General features: G+C 37.6%; 2 protein-coding genes across 3 annotated transcripts in view; one reads left to right on the forward strand and one right to left on the reverse strand.

The window, feature by feature from the left end:
* LOC117323781 (rab3 GTPase-activating protein non-catalytic subunit-like) overlaps positions 1-11,166 on the reverse strand; it is a 43,155-nt gene extending 31,989 nt beyond the window's left edge. The window contains exons 1-16 of the mRNA XM_033879217.1: positions 11,007-11,166; positions 8,153-8,374; positions 7,676-7,760; positions 7,401-7,448; positions 7,137-7,212; positions 6,183-6,284; positions 5,670-5,769; positions 5,200-5,301; positions 4,775-4,923; positions 4,391-4,470; positions 4,031-4,114; positions 2,793-2,932; positions 2,453-2,580; positions 1,864-2,063; positions 1,556-1,638; positions 856-920 (exon numbers count right to left, since the gene is read on the reverse strand). Of these exons, the coding sequence (XP_033735108.1) occupies positions 856-920; positions 1,556-1,638; positions 1,864-2,063; positions 2,453-2,580; positions 2,793-2,932; positions 4,031-4,114; positions 4,391-4,470; positions 4,775-4,923; positions 5,200-5,301; positions 5,670-5,769; positions 6,183-6,284; positions 7,137-7,212; positions 7,401-7,448; positions 7,676-7,760; positions 8,153-8,374; positions 11,007-11,115 (1,773 nt within the window). The 5' untranslated portion in view covers positions 11,116-11,166. The remainder of the gene's footprint in view (positions 1-855; positions 921-1,555; positions 1,639-1,863; positions 2,064-2,452; positions 2,581-2,792; positions 2,933-4,030; positions 4,115-4,390; positions 4,471-4,774; positions 4,924-5,199; positions 5,302-5,669; positions 5,770-6,182; positions 6,285-7,136; positions 7,213-7,400; positions 7,449-7,675; positions 7,761-8,152; positions 8,375-11,006) is intronic.
* A 93-nt stretch (positions 11,167-11,259) lies between these two features.
* Positions 11,260-19,466, forward strand: LOC117323785 (DNA repair protein XRCC3-like). 2 transcript variants are annotated; one of them, XM_033879219.1, is made up of 7 exons: positions 11,260-11,483; positions 12,032-12,169; positions 13,645-13,734; positions 14,035-14,157; positions 16,357-16,502; positions 18,549-18,761; positions 19,196-19,466. In XM_033879219.1, exons 1-7 carry the CDS (start codon positions 11,363-11,365, stop codon positions 19,454-19,456), a joined length of 1,092 nt encoding a protein of 363 aa, XP_033735110.1. In that variant the 5' UTR covers positions 11,260-11,362; the 3' UTR covers positions 19,457-19,466. The 2 variants fall into 2 exon arrangements, with proteins under 2 accessions (XP_033735110.1, XP_033735111.1); XM_033879220.1 differs by lacking the exons at positions 11,260-11,483; positions 12,032-12,169 and adding an exon at positions 12,223-12,545.
* Positions 19,467-19,719: the final 253 nt, after the last annotated feature.

Here is a 19,719-nt window from a genome sequence, read left to right on the forward strand (position 1 = left end):
TTGTCACTCAAATCAGTATACAAGTACAGAAGTCTAGAAATAACTGATCACAATGTTCTGGACACATTTACAGCCTGATTAAAAGATTTACATGCACTGACCAACAAATATTGTACACTGAGTAATTTTTTTCACATCTATTTTCTGTAACGCTACCAAAATGTGCCAGTGTTTGTTGCCTGTACAAGTTACTTCCCTTGTTCTTAACAGCCGAGGTAAACCTAGCTTTATCTATAGACATACATGTTCATCTATGATTTTTTTTGTTTTAAATAAATTCAGTAATTAACACACTGCAACAATTTACTGAATTAAAAGAGTTTCAAGTACAGTAATGTTGAAAATATTGTATAAATTCAAATATTTTTTATCAACAACTCCTGTTTGTAAAAGATGATACTGTCATGGACAGTGAAAACCTTTACAAATTTAAGAAGAACCAAGATTTTTGTAAGGAGGAACTTACTGAAAACAGTTAATTTGTACACAACATAATTCTTAGGCTCTTTAAACAATAAACATACATACAGTTTTGACAAATGAGAACAAATGTCATACATGACGTAAAGAATAATACAAGCATTTCTTATCTAGTCTAAGTTCTTGACAAGTGAGAACAACTGTCAGACTTTTACATGAAGGAATGTTACAATCACTCCCTACCTTGACTGTAGGACAAATATTCATCAGAAAGCAAGATATACATGTATTGCCCATCACAGAATCAAGAGGTTGACACGGATAGCCCGAGATAATATTCAGCAGGTAGCTTACTGTATGTTCACCTACATAAATGGCAGATGAATGAGTGAGAGGAAAACATTCTGAGAACCTAGAACTAACAGAGATCGTTACCTGTTGTTTGATACTGGCTATCCTCATGTCTTTTAGCAAATTCTTCACAGTGCTCTCCAGAGATTCTGGAATAGATTAGAATAGATTAAATATTAATAACAGAATCTATGCCTGCTATAGATAAGCTGATCAAACTCTGCAGTATAAAAAGCAAAACATATTTTATAAATTCACTACAAAATCAGTACCAGCCAATGTAATGGACATAATTTTACTTCTAGCCTATTGTGATGTCACAACCACCATATGACTAATGATAATAAACATGAAGTAGATTTGTAAGGTGTCACTTAATAATAATAATAGTGATCATCTATGGGAACTAAGGTCAATAGTGGGTCAAATAGAAGTCAATAGTGGGTCAAACAGAGGTCAATAGTGGGTCAAATAGAGGTCAATAGTGGGTCAAACAGAGGTCAAGTGGGTCAAACAGAGGTCAATAGTGGGTCAAATAGAGGTCAATTGTGAGTCAGATAGAGGTCAATGATGGGTCAAATGGAGGTCAATAGTGTGGCAGATAGAGATCAATAATGGTCAAATAGAGGTCAATAATGGGCCAAATAGAGGTCAATAATGGGTCAAATAGAGGTCAATAGCGTGTCAGATAGAGGTCAATAGTGGGACAATTAGAATTTTCCAACCCCAGTGTACATGGGGATGTCTCTGATTTACTCATTTTGTTACATAGTAAGATATTTACCGGTCTCTTCTGATGTATCCTTCATCACTGTCTTCAATTTCTTCAGTAGGTGAAGATCCCTCGCCCTCTTACTATTCTTGTCACTGAATAAACATAATAATAACATCAACATCACCAGAGAGTCTGATAGGTGAGCCTTGACGTATGTTTTCAAGGTCTGAAAACATGATAACTACATAGTGAAAATGTGCCTGAGTGATTAAGGTAAGTGACTTATCACAGAAATTTAACTGATAGATTTACCCAAGTATTCTACCCGAGTGATTTACCTGAATGACTTTCCTGAGGGATTTACTGAAATGATTTACCTGAGTGCCAAATGGAAAGGTATATCCAGTGTTTTGATGACTCCTGTGGGTTCTATAAGAGCACACTGAAACACCTTTGTTTTGACACCACGGCAAGTGACATTATTCAATCCCATAATGCCATAGCTTGGACAGACAAGGCGGCACCATTTGTTGACATTAAAAGCTGCCACCCTGGGTCCATTGGCAGCTGTCCAAACCTATTGACACAGAAAATATGACATTACATATATAACATTGAAATGTAAACACAACTGCTTACTACAAAATATAGTCACAGACAATCATATCTTTAGGCCCTCACACAAAATATTATATAAGGAAATCATTAAAGGGAAATAACTCCTCAGAAAATCATGGGAAAACATGGTGCACAGATATCTTCGGTACTCATTGTAAAAATTTCATTGAAAGTTTAGCTGAGAGAGTGTTAATGGTATATTACTCCCAGACAAACTTTTATCTACAGAATGAAGGATATAGATATTGTGATTAACAGGATACAATAAACATAGAGACTTCCGACTGTCGTGACTGCCTGTAAAGCCTTCTTCACGTCCTTATTTACATTTAGACATTCTCTGCTTACCTCTAATATTCCTCTCCTTGGAGCATAGATGATGAGGAACTGAGCCACTCTTGAGAGCTCCTGGTCATGGTTACCATGGGGACTGTCCTCTCTTACCTCAATCCAGCCAAGCTGAGCATCTCTGTAGCCTAGATTAAATGATTAAATTAATTTGATTTAATTTTTGATTAAATTAATTCCCAGTACAGTATAGCATACACAATTCTGTCAACCTCCATAAGTCAACAATAGTCATCTATAGAACTTTGATCAATTTTATATATTTTCTTTTTTGTTTACAGAGAAATCCTTGTAATTTGGCCATTGCCTCCGAACATTTAGTATTAACACAAGTCCTCACCTTTCCACATCCTAACTGCTATGCCATTCTCCACGTCTAACAGAGTTACTCGCCCAAAGCTGTCTGTGGTGGCAGCGTAGTTGTTATTTGGTGAGAGAAATATGTTGTCACCCTGTCGTCTCTTGTCAGGGAGTCCATACCTGGCATTAGATCACATCAGTTACAAACCACATACAGAAAGGTAGAATCTTCAAGTAACTAAACTATATTCCTATGCCAACAAGTCAAATCAGCAGTTTTCAATTTAACAACTACGGATACTTCAATGTAAAACCCATTCTGCACAGGTCCATTTGTTCTGTCCCTTTTTCAACTGACAAGAACTTAATCACATATTTCATATTATGGCCTTAAAAGAATTCATTCCCCAAGGTCTCAATGTGAATCCTCGGTCGCCTGCACACATGACAGAGTTTCATGATTCTAGAAGTTTTTGAATAAAATCTCAAGGAATCAATGAATTGGAATGAATTCCAATTTACCATGGAACACCACTATGTCCACACTATAAGAACTTACCTGAGTGACAGTGATGTCTCTCTATGAGTACATTGCCTTAAGTGACAGTTGCATATCTCAATTGAGTAACAGTGACCTATCTTACCCGAGTGCCAGTGACCTAGTATCTTACTTGAGTGACAGTGACATATCTTACCTGATTGACAGTAACATATCTTACCTGATTGACAGTGACATAATTTTTTATCTTACCTGATTTACAGTGACATATCTTACCTGAGTGACAGTGACATATCTTACCTGAGTTACAGTGGCATATCTTACCTGAGTGACAGTGGCCTATCTTACCTGAGTTAAGGTGGCATATCTTACCTGAGTGACAGTGGCCTATCTTACCTGAGTGACAGTGACATATCTTACCTGAATTACAGTGGCATATCTTACCTGAGTGACAGTGGCCTATCTTACCTGAGTTAAGGTGGCATATCTTACCTGAGTGACAGTGACATATCTTACCTGATTGACAGTGACATATCTTACCTGAGTGACAGTGACATATCTTACCTGATTGACAGTGACATATCTTACCTGAATTACAGTGGCATATCTTACCTGAGTGACAGTGGCCTATCTTACCTGAGTTAAGGTGGCCTATCTTACCTGAATGACAGTGCCCTATCTTACCTGAGTGACAGTGGCTATCTTACCTGAATGACAGTGCCCTATCTTAGCTGAGCGACAGTGGCATACCTTACCTGATTGACTGTGACAAATCTTACCTGAGTGACAGCGGTGTCTCTGGCTCTATCTTTGGTTTCTGTTTATCATCCTCTCTTTGTTTACTGCCAAACCCTAACCAGCCACTGTAAACAAACAAGTAAAATCAATGTTAGGTCCATTGTTATACAGGTACACAACAATTTGCTTGGACTTTATAATAATGATTTTGGTTCTCACACTTCAACCTTAACACTTTGACATTATTACAAATTTGAGTTTATGTTCCTTACTCTGCAGCAGACATTATGGCAGACTTGAGTTGATGTTCCTTACCTTGCAGCAGACATTATGGCAGACTTGAGTTGATGTTCCTCACCTTGCAGCAGACATTATGGCAGACTTGAGTTGATGTTCCTTACCTTGCAGCGGACATTATGGCAGACTTGAGTTTATGGGCCACAGCAAAAGCCACTTCTGACAGTATAGGCTGTGCACTTCCCTGTAGTGGAGGAACCATACAATAATCAGGTGCATGATTTAAATTATCTGTGTTGGTTGTATACAGAAACAAGGATGTTACTGTGTCAAATATATTCATTACTGTCAACACAACCAATCAAGTAAAAAGTCTGCTACATATATGTCTGCCAGAATATGTGTTATACAAAACAACTATAACTATTACATACTTAAGTTGAGTAGAGTGTGAAATGAAGAAATAGAATTTGTACAAGCAAAATTAAACTGACCTCCAAAATATACAGTCAAGGTTAATAAAAACAGACTTCTGCATATGTACTGACCTCCACAGCATAGAAGAATCCAACATAATGATCAATACCGGATGTCAGGTACATGGAGTGAGCTGGTGGTGTGGGGCGGATAGTGGCCGAGGGGCCTCCTAGTACAGCGGCTGCCTTCATCTGGTCAAACGGGTTGGGAGTGCCGACTCCTAAAACAGAATACATGTCATGTAATGTCATTCTTTACTTAGATACACAGCACTACATGTAACAATCATCAACAAAGCTGCTTCCTATATCTGGTCTAATGAGTTTGTATTCCTGACTCTTATAACACAGGATATAAAGGACTTCATATATTCACAAACATGTTACATTTAATCTTCCTGTTGATAATGAACAGAATGAGAGAGCATGCAATATTTCCAGCTAATCAATCCATTATGATATTTCACATTTAATTCTAACTGGCAATGACTTCTTACCACAACTACAACAGTCGAGGATGCGTTCCTGACCCTGGAGACCCCACTTTTTGTAAGCCAATGGAGGAGGCTGGAGGGACGAGTCTGTCCCGCTGGCTGTAGCTGATCAACACAAAACAGTTCAGGAAATGTTAGATAGGTTTTTTTTTTCTTTAAACTTTATCTAACCAAATATGATACTTTTAAAAGTTAAAGCTATACTTAGTCTAGAACACTGGCAGATCAAGAACCTGCTGTGGACTTCTTCATACTTTAAAGTTCTATGTTCAGTAACATTAATCTTAAAATTAAATAACTATGAACTCCTACTCTACAATGTCACTTAAATATAACACTGTATTGTCACATGAAATTTTAGGATTTTTTCTGAATGAGAGAATCTCCAAAAACTTTGTGACCGTATTCACAAATATCATTAGGCAACTATGAAGAGAGACCTAATTAATGCTATTACTATAACTATTACTCACCCCTAGCGACTTGGTTCCTACAGGCTCGCAGAGATTGAAATAAACTAAAACCATCAATAGTAACCAGCGCTCTCTTGAATAGGATTACAAGCTCTTCATGCTATGATGAGAAGAAATATTTTGATAAAATAATACTAAAAGTGAAACTAACATACCAAATCAACATGTGAAAAATCAAATTTCCATTTCAATACAAAATTCTGGGTTTTAAATAACTACAAAGATTGTTTTTCTTTTTTCCTCACATATTCCACCTCTCCTTACTTTTGCCAACCTGTTGCCAGTTTGTACTGATGGTCCTTTCATTTAGCTCTTCATTTAGCTCTATTTGATTACTCTGGTTTAGAACCTTCTTCCATCCAGACATCAACGAACCACCATCACATTCTCTATATCCACCCACAATTTACCAATGTTCAACATTGTTGTATAGTTAATTCAAATATGTAAACTAAGACTGTACTAACATCAGAGTCAATCAGTGATTACAGAACGGGACAATTTGATAGCTACCTGTTCTGCTAGGCCAAGATAACGTGGTGGTTCATATGTGTGACACTTGAGTTTTTGTACAGGCTCTGTGTGAAGTAACTGTGACAACAGAAGTGTTCCAGACTGAAATAAAGACAAAATATATGATCACTTGACAGAATCAAGATGAAGTGTAGCATTGGTTTGCTTGAAGTCATCATCTTATCACACAAAACCTTCAATTAACAAGTAACCTTACAGGGTATGTAGGCAGTGTACCCATGTCCATCACAATAGGGCAAGGCCGTCAATTTTATCGTGTATTTTAGTGGGAGGAGCAGCAAGAAAATTCTCGTATCTAGGACAAAATTTTTAAAGTTAGCACTTTATAAAGCCCCCAGATCAACTTCAAATATCTCACCTTTAATTTGAGATTTCTCATTCTTTTCACACATAAGGAACATATCACATGATCATTCTCTTATTCAAGACAGGTGTAGTCACACTTTTCTTACCCAATGTGAGAATGACAGATGTAGCCACACTTTTCTTATCTAATGTGAGACTCGGACAGGTGAAGCCACACTTTTCTTACCCAGTGTGAAATTCAGGACAGGTGTAGCCACACTTTTCTTACCCAATGTGAGTCTCGCGACAGGTGTAGCCACAGTTTTCTTACCCAATGTGAGACTCAGACAGGTGTAGCTACACTTTTATTACCCAGTGTGAGACTCGGGACAAGTGTAGCCACAGTTTTCTCACCCAATGTGAGACTCAGACAGGTGTAGCCACAGTTTTCTTACCCAGTATGAAATTCAGGACAGATGTAGCCACACTTTTCTTACCCAGTGTGAGACTCTGGCAGGTGTAGCCACACTTTTCTTACCCAATGTGAGACTCAGACAGGTGTAGCTACACTTTTCTTACCCAGTGTGAGAAAGAGAGGGAAAATCCTAATTGTATGTCCACAAATAAGACTGCTATATATATACTAACCTCTGTGTACATCCTGAGGTGTCCGGAGGAAAAGCCCACTATAACACATGTCCAGTCTGGGCCGCCTTGTGTACTCCTAAAAACAGGGGAGGTAATCCAGTTAACAGAAATTCTTTTCTTTGCTTTAAAAACAAATATAATATACAGTATATAGAATGATATAGATACTTCAGATAAATTATCATAATGGTCTTAAAATAATCAAGATCTGAAAGTATTCAGATTTTCAAATGAGACAAGACATTTAAGGTCATTACTACAAACCTTTTCTGTGAGGCGAGGGGTAAACATAAAATGGCAGTGATGTTTTCTCTGCAATAAAAAATAAATAAAAATATCAACAATCCATTAGTTATAAAATATAACCAACTAAGCTATGCATACAACATGTATTCATTAATATACATAACTGATCATGTTCTGGTAAATTAATACTGAAATTAACATGACAACTTTCACTTCCCATGCCAACACTTGTTTTCTACTTTCCCTTTCCCACCCTCTCTATTTGTTGTCCACATCACTACTGATAAACTCACCCTTCCTCCTGATGGATGGTCCCTTCCCATACTTTGGTCAGCTTGGTATCAATGTCAGCCTCCTTATTTTGGGGGTCATACTTCTCTGTTAATTAAAGAAATAACTCTGTAACTAAAAATATTTGAGCATGTGCACAAGGATTCATATCAGTTAGAATAAATGTGGTATAGATGTGAATTACATTATTTCAGTGCCTGGATTTTTCATTATCACTGAATAAATATGCTATACATAGATGTAAATGGCTTTAGATTAAAAAACAGAATAAATAAGCTGTAGATGAAAGTTCAAGTTTTCTGTAGATCTGGGTATGTTGTCTCAAAGTTTCACAATCAACCAAAGTTAACATTACAGACAAGCTTTCTTTATGTACACTTAAGCACAGCAACATCACTTGTTAAATAAAAACAAACAGGAAATGCAATACTTCTAGATACTGTGCTGCAGAAAATGTAAAGAAAATCAGGAAAACATACGAGACAACAGCACAATCTTTTGTTCATGTGCAATGGCAATCATGTCATTGGCTGGTGACAGGGAGATGACACAATCCTGAAGCCAGCTGTGTTTGGTGTCAGATATTGTTGATTCGGAAGTTGCCTCCTCCTCCATGGGAGTGGAAGCTGACTCACTGTCTTCTTCTTCCCCCTCATTCCAGTCATCCCAGTCCACTTCCCAGCCTCCACCGTCATTGGCAGCTGATCATAGAACAGATAAATAACACACCAATGACACTTTACTGGTAAATATAACAGAAAGGTGCCTCCAAAGGGAATCAACCTAGGGCCAATATCTTACATTCTCTATAGAGATGTTCCTTAAGACACACTTCACAGGATCTATATTTTTTTTATTAGTAATGGGATTATTTAAGTAAATATATAAGTAATGAGCTGCATGTGGACAACAGTACAGACATAAAATGCAAACCCATGCAAAGAAATAAACCATTGCAATCTGCATATTAGGCCAATTAGCTTACTCTTTACATATTTATTCACCCATTGTGGGTTCTATGGATTTGGATGAATGTCAATCTATCTCAGAAATACTTCACTAATTGCCTTACACTGTATCAGTATCAACTTTCTCATCATTTGAAAAATCTATAAGCATCAGCAATTACACCTGTTAGCTTACATCATCAAAATCATATACAATGTAATGCTGATATGAATTTCACCTATATAAGTCAGCTTGTTGGAAGAAATAGGTAAATTCATCTATTTTATAGACACAACAAACATAATCTAATTTTACTCTCAATCAAATGTAGAATGCTGCTGCTCCCAGAAAGGTAGCTTCGATAATGTACCTCTGGACAACGGACGGACAATTTCTGACAGATGGTCATCGTCAGAGCTAGGATTCCCTTCCATTGACGATAGTGTTGCAAAATAACGAACCTCGAAAATGCTACAAATAGTGCGCGGATGTCGTGTAACTTTGGAGTAATATTTAGTATAACTGAACATTTCTAATTCAATTTTAGCAATGTATCAGCCTACCATCACATCTGGAAATCTTTCATTTGCACAATCCAATATTATACTACTCAAGAGTTGTCTCCATAATCCGCCATGATACTTTTCGGAGAACTCTGGCAAAGATGCTAATCTGAATATGGTATGCAAGACCATATATGCATGAAGCTACTACGATTAAAAAAGCATTATCAGAGATAATTAACCAATTTTTTGTTAGGGTTGTGAAGAAAGTGCATCTTACTTGGTGCAATTATTCAATTACAAAATGTTTGACCTTTTTCACAGAGGTATATTACTTTGAATCTTTTTTATCTGTTGAAATCTCGCGTAATCTCACTAGCATCAATTTATTTTGATTTCCTTATAAGGAACTTGACCTTTACACTTAACACTTTACACAAAGATGGTGGTATGTTTGAACTGATATCTCTGTGTCTTGCTTGTTTTGGATTTTACCATTTATTGTCAAAGAAATGATGTAATGTACAGGTTTGTGGATAGAATATTGATAATAGATACCAGAATCATCAATATATATGTGTTTTTTATCCGAGAAAATTATAATCATAGCTAATATACTGCCCGATGTGAATCACATCGGGGCTTGCTACATTATCGTCAATGGGAGGGACTTCATACCCTGTCGTACTCCAATAATATTAGAGGTTTACACGACAGGAAACTTTTGACAGGCTGTCATGTAACCTCTAATCACCACCGCATGTAAAACCTGTTGCTGTGACCCACCTAATTAAAGTCGTTTAAAAGTTATCTTTACTCACATTTCATATGATCTGAATTACATTATTCTATTTATCTATCATAAATACACAAAGTTACACAACATGTGTCCATATCTATATCCAAGATCAGTGATTATTAGCCTCTTTTGTAGTTTAAGCGTAGGTCCCATTTGTATATACCGCCATACTTGTTTTGATTGTGACCTCTCAAGGTTATTTCCGGTTTATCCAAATTTGGAGTTGAAATAGACAAAACAAACGAAACGCTGTGAAAATATTACGTTACGCTATCCGTTTTATTTGTATTCCATATTTTATAATAACCGGAACAGCAAAGTTGTTTTAGTGACCTAATATTTGAACACAGTAGGTTGCAAGTGATTATTGTGGATATAATTATATTTAAGAGGTGACCATCAACAGTTTGTGCATAAATGGATTGATACTTCATCAACAAGTAAGCGTACACATATGTGTTAACATGAACTAATGTTTTAGATGGTTTTATGACACTTTTTTTGTCGCGCCCCAGAATCAGGGCGCTGGCAGCTACAAGAAAAACACACTGAGGGGATATGAGGTCGCAATATCCACCAATGTAATCAGGTGGAATAAGACCTCATATACGTATAGGAGTAACCCTGCCGGAGAGCAGTGTAGACTGTGTATGAATATTCATTCTACCAGAAAGATGTCCTTGTGACGATCAAAGACCAGAAGTATAAAATGTTAGAAACAGGAGTTATATGGCTACACTTTACTACAAACCAAAATTGTTAATGTGTAAATTAACTTGCCATTATATGTTAGAAATATGCTCATTAAATAATTGTAACTGACATGACAATCTGTTACAGCATCTCAGTGGATATTGATTTCTCATTTACCAGATGCCTGGTGTCATAATGATTTACAGACTCCAGCGAAAATTGTAAGGTCACACAAACAATCATAATGATATACTTATAACAAGACAAGCTGACATTTCGGATTTTATAAGCATACAGGCTGCTGTTTGGTCCCTAGGGGATGTATCATGATATGAAATGTCAATTTGAACCACCTTGCTCCAGAAGTTCACTATTATTCACATCCATTACCATTCTTTAGAAGTCTTTCTGGTGAATCCTCCTTCAAATTAGGAAATAGATAACTTTTGACTTTTGAAATGTCACTGAAGTGAGCCAACAGAGTCAGCTGACACGACATAGTCCTCTTAAATTATCTGTCTGAACCTTCTACACGTCAACCATGTTTACATTCAGTTGCCCGCTAGAGGGCGCATTACTCGCGTCAAATACTATTTGGGGACCATCTCGTAAAATAAAGGAACACATATATAGATGTTGTAGTACATAATGAAACAAACTGACGGAAATAAATAAAATTTTAATTATTTTCATAATATTTTAAATCAAATATATCCAGAAACAATTCCTTCTTTTATAAAAGTTGAATGTATCTAGACAAAAAACAATTACTGCTCCTGATCTCTGACTGCTGGCGCGAAAATGAAAGTAGGCAGGAGATGGAAAATCTTGATATAAACCCTAGAATTATCACAGGAATCAAGAAAGGTAATTTTTTTTTATTCTTTAAACGTCTATTTTCATTCACCATCACCTCTTTCTCCCAATGCATGTTTACACGGCAGTGACGCTGAAGCATATCCCCAAATGAGGACAACATTTACTCTTACCTACGTAATGTAAAACATGAAGATGTTCAGTACGCTCATGACCATTAGGTCAAAGATCGATCTTTAACTAATGAGCGTGCTGGACTTCTTTGCTGTGACCCAACATGGTTGACTCCTACAGCAAAGTGTTGAATTATCTTGATTACTTGCATTGTACATTTTATGTCCACCAAAACATTACTAAAACTTTGGTTAGGATGCTTAGGAAAGTTTGTTATCTTTATATAATTGTCTCATTCTATATAAAACCAACAAATGTTTTGTCATGCTATATTTTTGGCGTTATGTCACTATTTCACAACGTGAATGCAAAAAAAAAAATTCTTAAAATTATGATCAACCAACTAACAGAATAGTTGAAGATGTATAGCTATAAAAACACACATTATGAGAATATCATGTACACAATTGATTATTATATTACAGCTGGCTTAAGAACATTTGAATCCATTCTGAGTTTGTCCACACCAGACATTGAAAGATCTACAAATCTGAGTTCCAGTGATGTTCAAGTCCTGAAGACAGCAGTAGCACAGGCAGTCCCCAAACTTTCTGTCGTTTCAGGTAACAGGCACAGTCCCCAAATTCCTGTCATTTCAGGTAACAAGCAGAGTCCTCAAACTTTCTGTTGTTTCAGGTATAATAAGAAAGAGAAATGAAAAATAACCTGCCCGCGCTGGAGCTCAAACTGTTGAACTCTTGCTCCAAAAACAAGCATTCTACCACTATAGACTAAAGGGAAATTCCCGCCAGCCTAGTTAGGTAATGTTTCAGCCAACATCATTTCTGGTAACACATGCAGTCCCCAAACTTTCCATTGTTTAAAGTAACACATGCTATCCCCAAACTCACTGTTGTTTCAGGTGACACATGCAGACCAGTCCCCAAACTCACTATTGTTTCAGGGAACACATGCAGTCCCCAAACTCTGTTGTTTCAGGTAATGCACAATCCCAAAACTTCCTGTTGTTCAGGCAACATTTGCAGTCCCCAAACTGCCTGTTTCAGTGAACACATGCAGTCCCTAAACTCCCTGTTGTTTCAAGTAACATATGCAGTCCCAAATCTTTCTGTTGTTTCAGGGAACACATGCAGTCCCTTAACTTCCCATTGTGACAGGTTACACATGCAATCCTTAAACTCCCTGTTGTTTCAGGTAACACACGCAGTACCCAAATTCCATGTTGTTTCAGGTAACTCATGCAGTCCCTAAACTCTCTGTTGTTTCAGGCAGTCTCTAAATTCCCTGTTGTTTCAGGCAGTCCCTAAACTCCCTGTTGTTTCAGGCAATCCCTAACTCTCTGTTGTTTCAGGCAGTCCCTAAAATCCCTGTTGTTTCAGGCAGTCCCCAAACTCCCTGTAGCTTCAGGTAAGACATGCAGTCTCCAAACTCCTTGTTGTTTTAAGTAACACATTAAGTCCCAAAACTCACTGTTGTTTCAGAGAACACATGCAGTCCCCAAACTCTCTGTTGTTTCAGGTAACATACAATCCCAAAACTTCCTGTTGTTCAGGTAACATTTGCAGTCCCAGAACTCCCTGTTTCAGTGAACACATGCAGTCCCTGAACTTCCCATTGTGACAGGTTACACATGCAATCCTTAAACTCCCTGTTGTTTCAGGTAACACACGCAGTACCCAAACTCCCTGTTGTTTCAGGTAACACACGCAGTACCCAGACTCCCTGTTGTTTCAGATAACTCATGCAGTCCCTAAATTCCCTGTTGTTTCAGGCAGTTCCTAAACTCCCTGTTGTTTCAGGCAGTCCCCAAACTCCATGTAGCTTCAGGTAAGACTTGCAGTCTCCAAACTCCATGTTGTTTTAAGTAACACATTAAGTCCCAAAACTCACTGTTGTTTCAGGGAACACATGCAGTCCCCAAGCTTCCTGTTGTTTCAGGTAACACATGCAATCCCCAAAATACTGTTGTTTTGAAATGCTGGAAGGTACTCTTTTCATTTTTAACCAAATATGTTTATTATGATGCTTGTTGAATTAAATATACTGGATATAATTTTCAGTTTGATTGTCCTTACAGCATTAGATATTCTGCACAGAAACTGCCCCGAGACACTGGTAGTATCTAAATTGACCACGGGATGTGATGTTATAGACAAAGCGCTGAGAGGTCAGTACATTATATCATATTTTAGTTAAAATTACTTGATACAATGTACTTCTTTTATTATACATTTTTTATTTACAATTTTGCTTTCTTTAATATAAACCAATCTTGAAGTTGTAAGGAACAACACTAAATTATTTATTTATGCCCCATTCTAGTAACTTTACGCAGTTAGAATCCTATTAATGCTGACCATTGTTCACTGTATGCATTTATGTTACCCACTGTGATATATTTGGTGGTCACCACTAACATTATTTAGCTCTGAATACAAACCTTGCATTGTCTTGTTTCTATATCTAGGAGGAATTCTTTCTCAAGGAATCACAGAAATAGCTGGGGAGAGTGCCAGTGGTAAAACCCAGTTTTGTCTCCAACTTTGTCTGACGGTGCAGCTTCCTCCGAGCCTTGGGGGACTCAGTGGAGGTATATTACATGTCAACAAAACCTCATCAGTGGTTCTCTCAGCTATAGCTACATACAATTTAGATTTCTGAGAAAAATAGTGATTTGACATCTGAAATTGCTAAAACTCATGGCGCGTCGTCCGTCCGTCAACATTTGCTTCAAATCGCTACTAGTAAAAAATTTATTATTGGATTTTTAATAAATTTGGTCATAAACATCCTTGGCAGAAGGGGATCAGATTTTGCATAAATGGTGACTCTGACCCCCAAGGGGCCGGAGGGGTGGGACCCAATAGGGGAAATTGAGGCAATTCCTTTAAATCGCTACTTGTCATAAAGTTTTGAATGGATTTAAACTTAATTTGGTCAGAAACATCCTTGGGGGATGGGGAACAGATTTTGCATAAATGGTGACGCTGACACCCCAGCGGCCAGAGGGGCGGGGCCCAATAGGGGAAATAGAGGTAATTTCTTTAAATCGCTACTAATCAAAAAGTTATTATTGGATTTTGACCAAATTTGGTCAGAAACATCCTTGGCAGAAGGGGGATCAGATTTTGCATAAATGGTGACTTCCAAGGGGTCTGAGGGGCTGGGCCAAATAGGAGAAATTGAGGCAATTTCTTTAAATCGCTACTAGTCATAAAGTTGTGAATGGATTTGAACTTAATTTGGTCAAAAACATCCTTGGGAGAAGGGGAACAGGTTTTGCATAAACGGTGATGCTGACACCCCCAGGGGCCAGAGGGGCGGGGCCCAATAGGGGAAATAGAGGTAATGCCTTTAAATCGCTACTAGTCATAAAGATATGAATGGATTTTAACCAAACTTGGTCAGAAACATCCTTTGGGGAAGGGGAACAAATTTTGCATTGATGACCATTCCGACCCCCAAGGGGCCAGAGGGGCGGGGCCAAATAGGGGAAATAGAGGTAATTTCTTTAAATCGCTACTAGCCATAAAGTTTTGAATGGATTTTAACCAAACTTGGTCAGAAACATCCTTGGTTGAAGGGGATCAGATTTTGCATAAATGATGACTCTGACCAACCAAGGGGCCAGAGGGGCAAGGCCAAATAGGGGAAATTGAGGCAATTCCTTTAAATCGCTACAAGTCATAAAGTTATGAATGGATTTGAACCAAATTTGGTCAAAAACATCCTTTGGGGAAGGAGACAGATTTTGCATAAACAGTGACGCTGAACCCCCAAGGGGCCAGAGGGGCGGGGCCCAATAGGGGAAATAGAGGTAATTTCTTTAAATTGCTACTAGTCATCAAGTTCTTATTGGATTTTAACCAAATTTGGTCAGAAACATCATCTGTCAAAGGGGATCAAATTTTGGATAAATGGTGACTCTGACCCCCAAGGGGCCAGAGGGGCAGGGTCCAATAAGGGAAATATAGGTAGTTTCTTTAAATCGCTACTTGTAATAAAGTTATGGATGGATTTGAACCCAATTTGGTCAGAAACATTCTTGGTTGAAGAATAGATGTTGCATAAAAGGTGACTCTGACTCCCATGCAAGGGGCTGAAGGGGCAGTGACTCCCATGCAAGGGGCTGAAGGGGCGGGGCCGAATAGGGGAAATAGAGGTAATTCCTTTAAATCACTACTTGTCATAAAGTTATGAATGGATTTGAACCCAGAAGCATCCTTAGGGAAAGGGGAACAGATTTTGCATAAATGGTTGCTGGACATTAAGGGATAAACACAATTCTGATGTAAAAATAGGCCCAAAGCTTTTTACCTACCCTAGGGTCTTAGTTTCTTGAAACACAATTATGTTGTAAAAACAATCCCTGAGGTCTTTTCACACCCTTAGAGAGTCTGGACTTCATTATTTCTTTAAAGCAGTTGGGATCCCACTGTCACTATAATCATATATAGCATTGTTCGAGATTGACAGATAAAGCTACATATTAATGAATTGAACATGAACATTATTTTGACGTTTGGTCAAATCCAACCAGGTGAACGATACAGGCCCCATGGGCCTCTTGTTTGAGTACTAAAACAGGGTTTTGCTTTTCTGGCTTGTTTGTAAAGCTGTATTTGGTGATTCAAATAAAAAAAATTGTCCCAAATCAAATTGGATACTATAAGTTGTCTAATACAAAATCAATGAGTAACAAACTTACCAGGTAATATCAGGTTCATAAAGAATTAAGGCTTTGTGAAGAATTTGTGCAGATTGACCATCTAGCTGTGGGTCTTTACAGGGGCAGCTTATGTCTGTACAGAAGATATCTTCCCAAACAAAAGACTTCATCAGATGATTCAGTACTTCACCAGAAAAACATCTGCTAAGCTGCCAAGTCCTGTCAGCTTTGGAGACCAAATATTTATAGAACATGTGTCTGACATAGTAAGTACAGGGTATCTGTTACATAAAGGCAGGCATTTGTGATATAACATTGCCGTTCTGTCAAAACATTAAAACACACATGCCATCTCTATAGTGACATATAAAACTTACGAGTCATCCTAGGTATTTATATGTCTTAACGTAAAAATTTTATACATTTTTAGGTCACCTGAGACAAAGTCTCAGTTGACCTATTGTAATCGCCTTTTGTCCGGCGTCGTGCGTCATGCGGTGTGCGTCGTGCTTCGTAAACAATTTACATTTTCAACTTCTTCTCAATTAGCAACAGGCCCAGAGACCTGATATTGGGTCTGTAGCATGATGGGATGAAGGGCTACCAAGTTTGTTCAAATGGATGACCTTGACCTTCATTCAAGGTCACAGGGTTCAAATATGCTAAAATCTTTAGAACGACTTCTTCTTGATAACCAAAAGGCCCAGAAACCCAATATTATATCTGTAGCATGCTGGGATGAAGGGCTACCAAGTTTGTTCAAATGAATGACCTTGACCTTCGTTCTAGGTCACAGGGGTCAAATATGCTTAAATCTTTGAACGACTTCTTCCTGATAACCAAAAGGCCCAGAGACCCAATATTAGGTCTGAAGCATGCTGGGATGAAAGGCTACCAAGTTTGTTTCAAATGGATGACCTTGACCTTCGTTCAAGGTCACAGGGGGCCAAATGTGCTAAAATATATCAAAACTCAGGTGACCGTTAAGGCCCATGGGCCTCTTGTTGTACTACAAAATCTTCTGAAACATCAAACTACGCTATGCTTTTTACTATCTATGATACCATATTTCTTAAATGCGCAAATATTTATGTTATATTTTATCATCGATTACTATGATAATGTTTCTAATCAAATATGTTTCATAATTTGACTGTGATTTAGAGTTTAATGTGCCTTTTCCCCAGAAATAATGATATAATGGAAATAAATTCAGTGTTGCTGTAGCTCAGGTTGAGTAGACCTCCCTGATAGGGCTATCCCCAACACTTTGAAAGCTTGACTTGTGCCATTGCACCATCCTTTTTTAAGTTCATTATCTTACTCAATTAGAATACAGAGTATTCTATTTTATTAATGCATTGTGATCATAATTTTGTAAAATGTTTTATTCAAAATGTGATATCCTATAATATGGCTATTCTTACCTGAATAAATATCAATATTAATAATGGTTTGAGTATAGAAAAAATGTCTTCACTTGTATATAGAAGCATTTAAAAGACATTTATAAGCATGTTTATCGAGTTGTATAACAAATAAATGTATTAATGTTATATGAACCTGGCTTGTTTCATATAAGAACACCATAGTTACAGATAGAATGTGTTAACCTGTGTTGTTGTCCTACCTTTCCTGTATTTTAGGAAGATTTGACAGTGTATCAGGAAAAATGTCCGGTCTTTCCTGTATTTTAGGAAGATTTGACACAGTATTAACCTGTGTTGTTTGTCCTACCTTTTCTGTATTTTAGGAAGATTTGACGCAGTGTTAACCTGTGCTAATTGTCCTACCTTTTCTGTATTTTAGGAAGATTTGACACAGTGTTAACCTGTGTTGTTTGTCCTACCTTTTCTGTATTTTAGGAAGATTTGACACAGTGTTAACCTATGTTGTTTGTCCTACCTTTTCTGTATTTTAGGAAGATTTGACACAGTGTTAACCTGTGTTGTTTGTCCTACTTTCCTGTATTTTAGAAAGATTTGACACAGTGTTAACCTGTGTTGTTTGTCCTACCTTTCCTGTATTTTAGGAAGATTTGACACAGTGTTAACCTGTGCTAATTGTCCTACCTTTTCTGTATTTTAGGAAGATTTGACACAGTGTTAACCTATGTTGTTTGTCCTACCTTTCCTGTATTTTAGGAAGATTTGACACAGTGTTAACCTGTGCTAATTGTCCTACCTTTTCTGTATTTTAGAAAGATTTGACACAGTGTTAACCTGTATTGTTTGTCCTACCTTTCCTGTATTTTAAGAAGATTTGACACAGTGTTAACCTGTGCTAATTGTCCTACCTTTTCTGTATTTTAGGAAGATTTGACACAGTGTATCAGGAAGAAGCTGCCACTACTGCTGAGTAAAGGAGTCATCAAGCTTGTTGTTGTTGACTCAGTGGCCGCCCTATTCCGCTGCGAGTATGAGGCATGGGAGATGGTGAAGCGGTCCAAACATCTCACATCCTTCGCGGCCACTCTCCACCAGCTCAGTCACCAGTATGGCATCCCCATTGTCTGTGTCAACCAGGTGAGGCATGTTTTATATGCTGTGTAAAGCGTTATAAGTGTACAGTTAACAATGTATGGAATTACCTCCTTGCTTTAATCTTTAACATTGATTTATATACGTCCCTCTGTGATAGAACATCTTTATGCTATGGAGTCTCGTTGGCTGGACATCAGCATTATTTTCTTGCTCACAACTTCACCTACATTCACCAAGCTTGCTGTACTGTTAGGTAGCTGGCAAAATGTAGAATACTCAACTTAATAGTAATTAGAGAATACATAGTTTTATTTTCTTAATTTCCAATATTTTGAAACATGTTGTTACTAAGTTCTATTTACTGGCTAATTTATTCAAGTTGTATAGACAATAAAAGAGACTTTAATATTAGTTTAAAATCAAATGAAAATGTCCAATTTATAAACTCTCCACACAAGTTGTCTCCCTTGTTGTAGGTGACGGACTCCATGAAAACGGAAGATACAAGGAAGCACGTCCCCGCTCTTGGGTTGACTTGGGCGAATCAAGTGACTTGTCGCATAATGTTATCAAGGACTAAGCATCAAATATCTGTACCAAAGCAGGTTGTTAACAGTTCTGTGATTGGTGGTTTTCAGACATGTGTCCGACATTTTGAAGTGATTTACGCTCCACATTTACCAATGTTAAAGGTTCCGTTCATTGTTGATCAGGAAGGTATTAAAGCATTAACTTGATGTCCAGTTATTTATTGTCATTCCTTAATAACTCGGGATTTGGTTTATTTTAATAAGTAATTTCCTATTACCAGTAACAGCCAGGGTCATTCAAGGATGTACCAGGTTTTGCAAGTGGAGGAAAGCTGGAGTACCCAGAGAAAAACCACCTGCCTATGGTCAGTACCAGGCAACTGCCCCACGTGGGTTTTGAACTCACAACCCAGAGGTGGAGGGCTAGTGATAAAGTGTCGGGACTTGGAAAACTTCCATACTTCCATAGA

The sequence above is a fragment of the Pecten maximus genome, chromosome 3 (genome assembly GCF_902652985.1).
Source record: "Pecten maximus chromosome 3, xPecMax1.1, whole genome shotgun sequence".
In the NCBI taxonomy this organism is placed as follows: Eukaryota; Metazoa; Mollusca; class Bivalvia; order Pectinida; family Pectinidae; genus Pecten; species Pecten maximus.

What these genes read in the sequence shown, in the direction of transcription:
- LOC117323785 (XM_033879219.1), top strand. Translation starts at nt 11,363, where the DNA reads ATGTATCTAGACAAAAAACAATTACTGCTCCTGATCTCTGACTGCTGG. An exon ending in TAGAACATGTGTCTGACATA is followed by an intron (nt 16,503 to 18,548) that starts GTAAGTACAGGG and finishes TCTGTATTTTAG; the next exon opens with GAAGATTTGACACAGTGTAT. An exon ending in CCATTGTCTGTGTCAACCAG is followed by an intron (nt 18,762 to 19,195) that starts GTGAGGCATGTT and finishes CCCTTGTTGTAG; the next exon opens with GTGACGGACTCCATGAAAAC.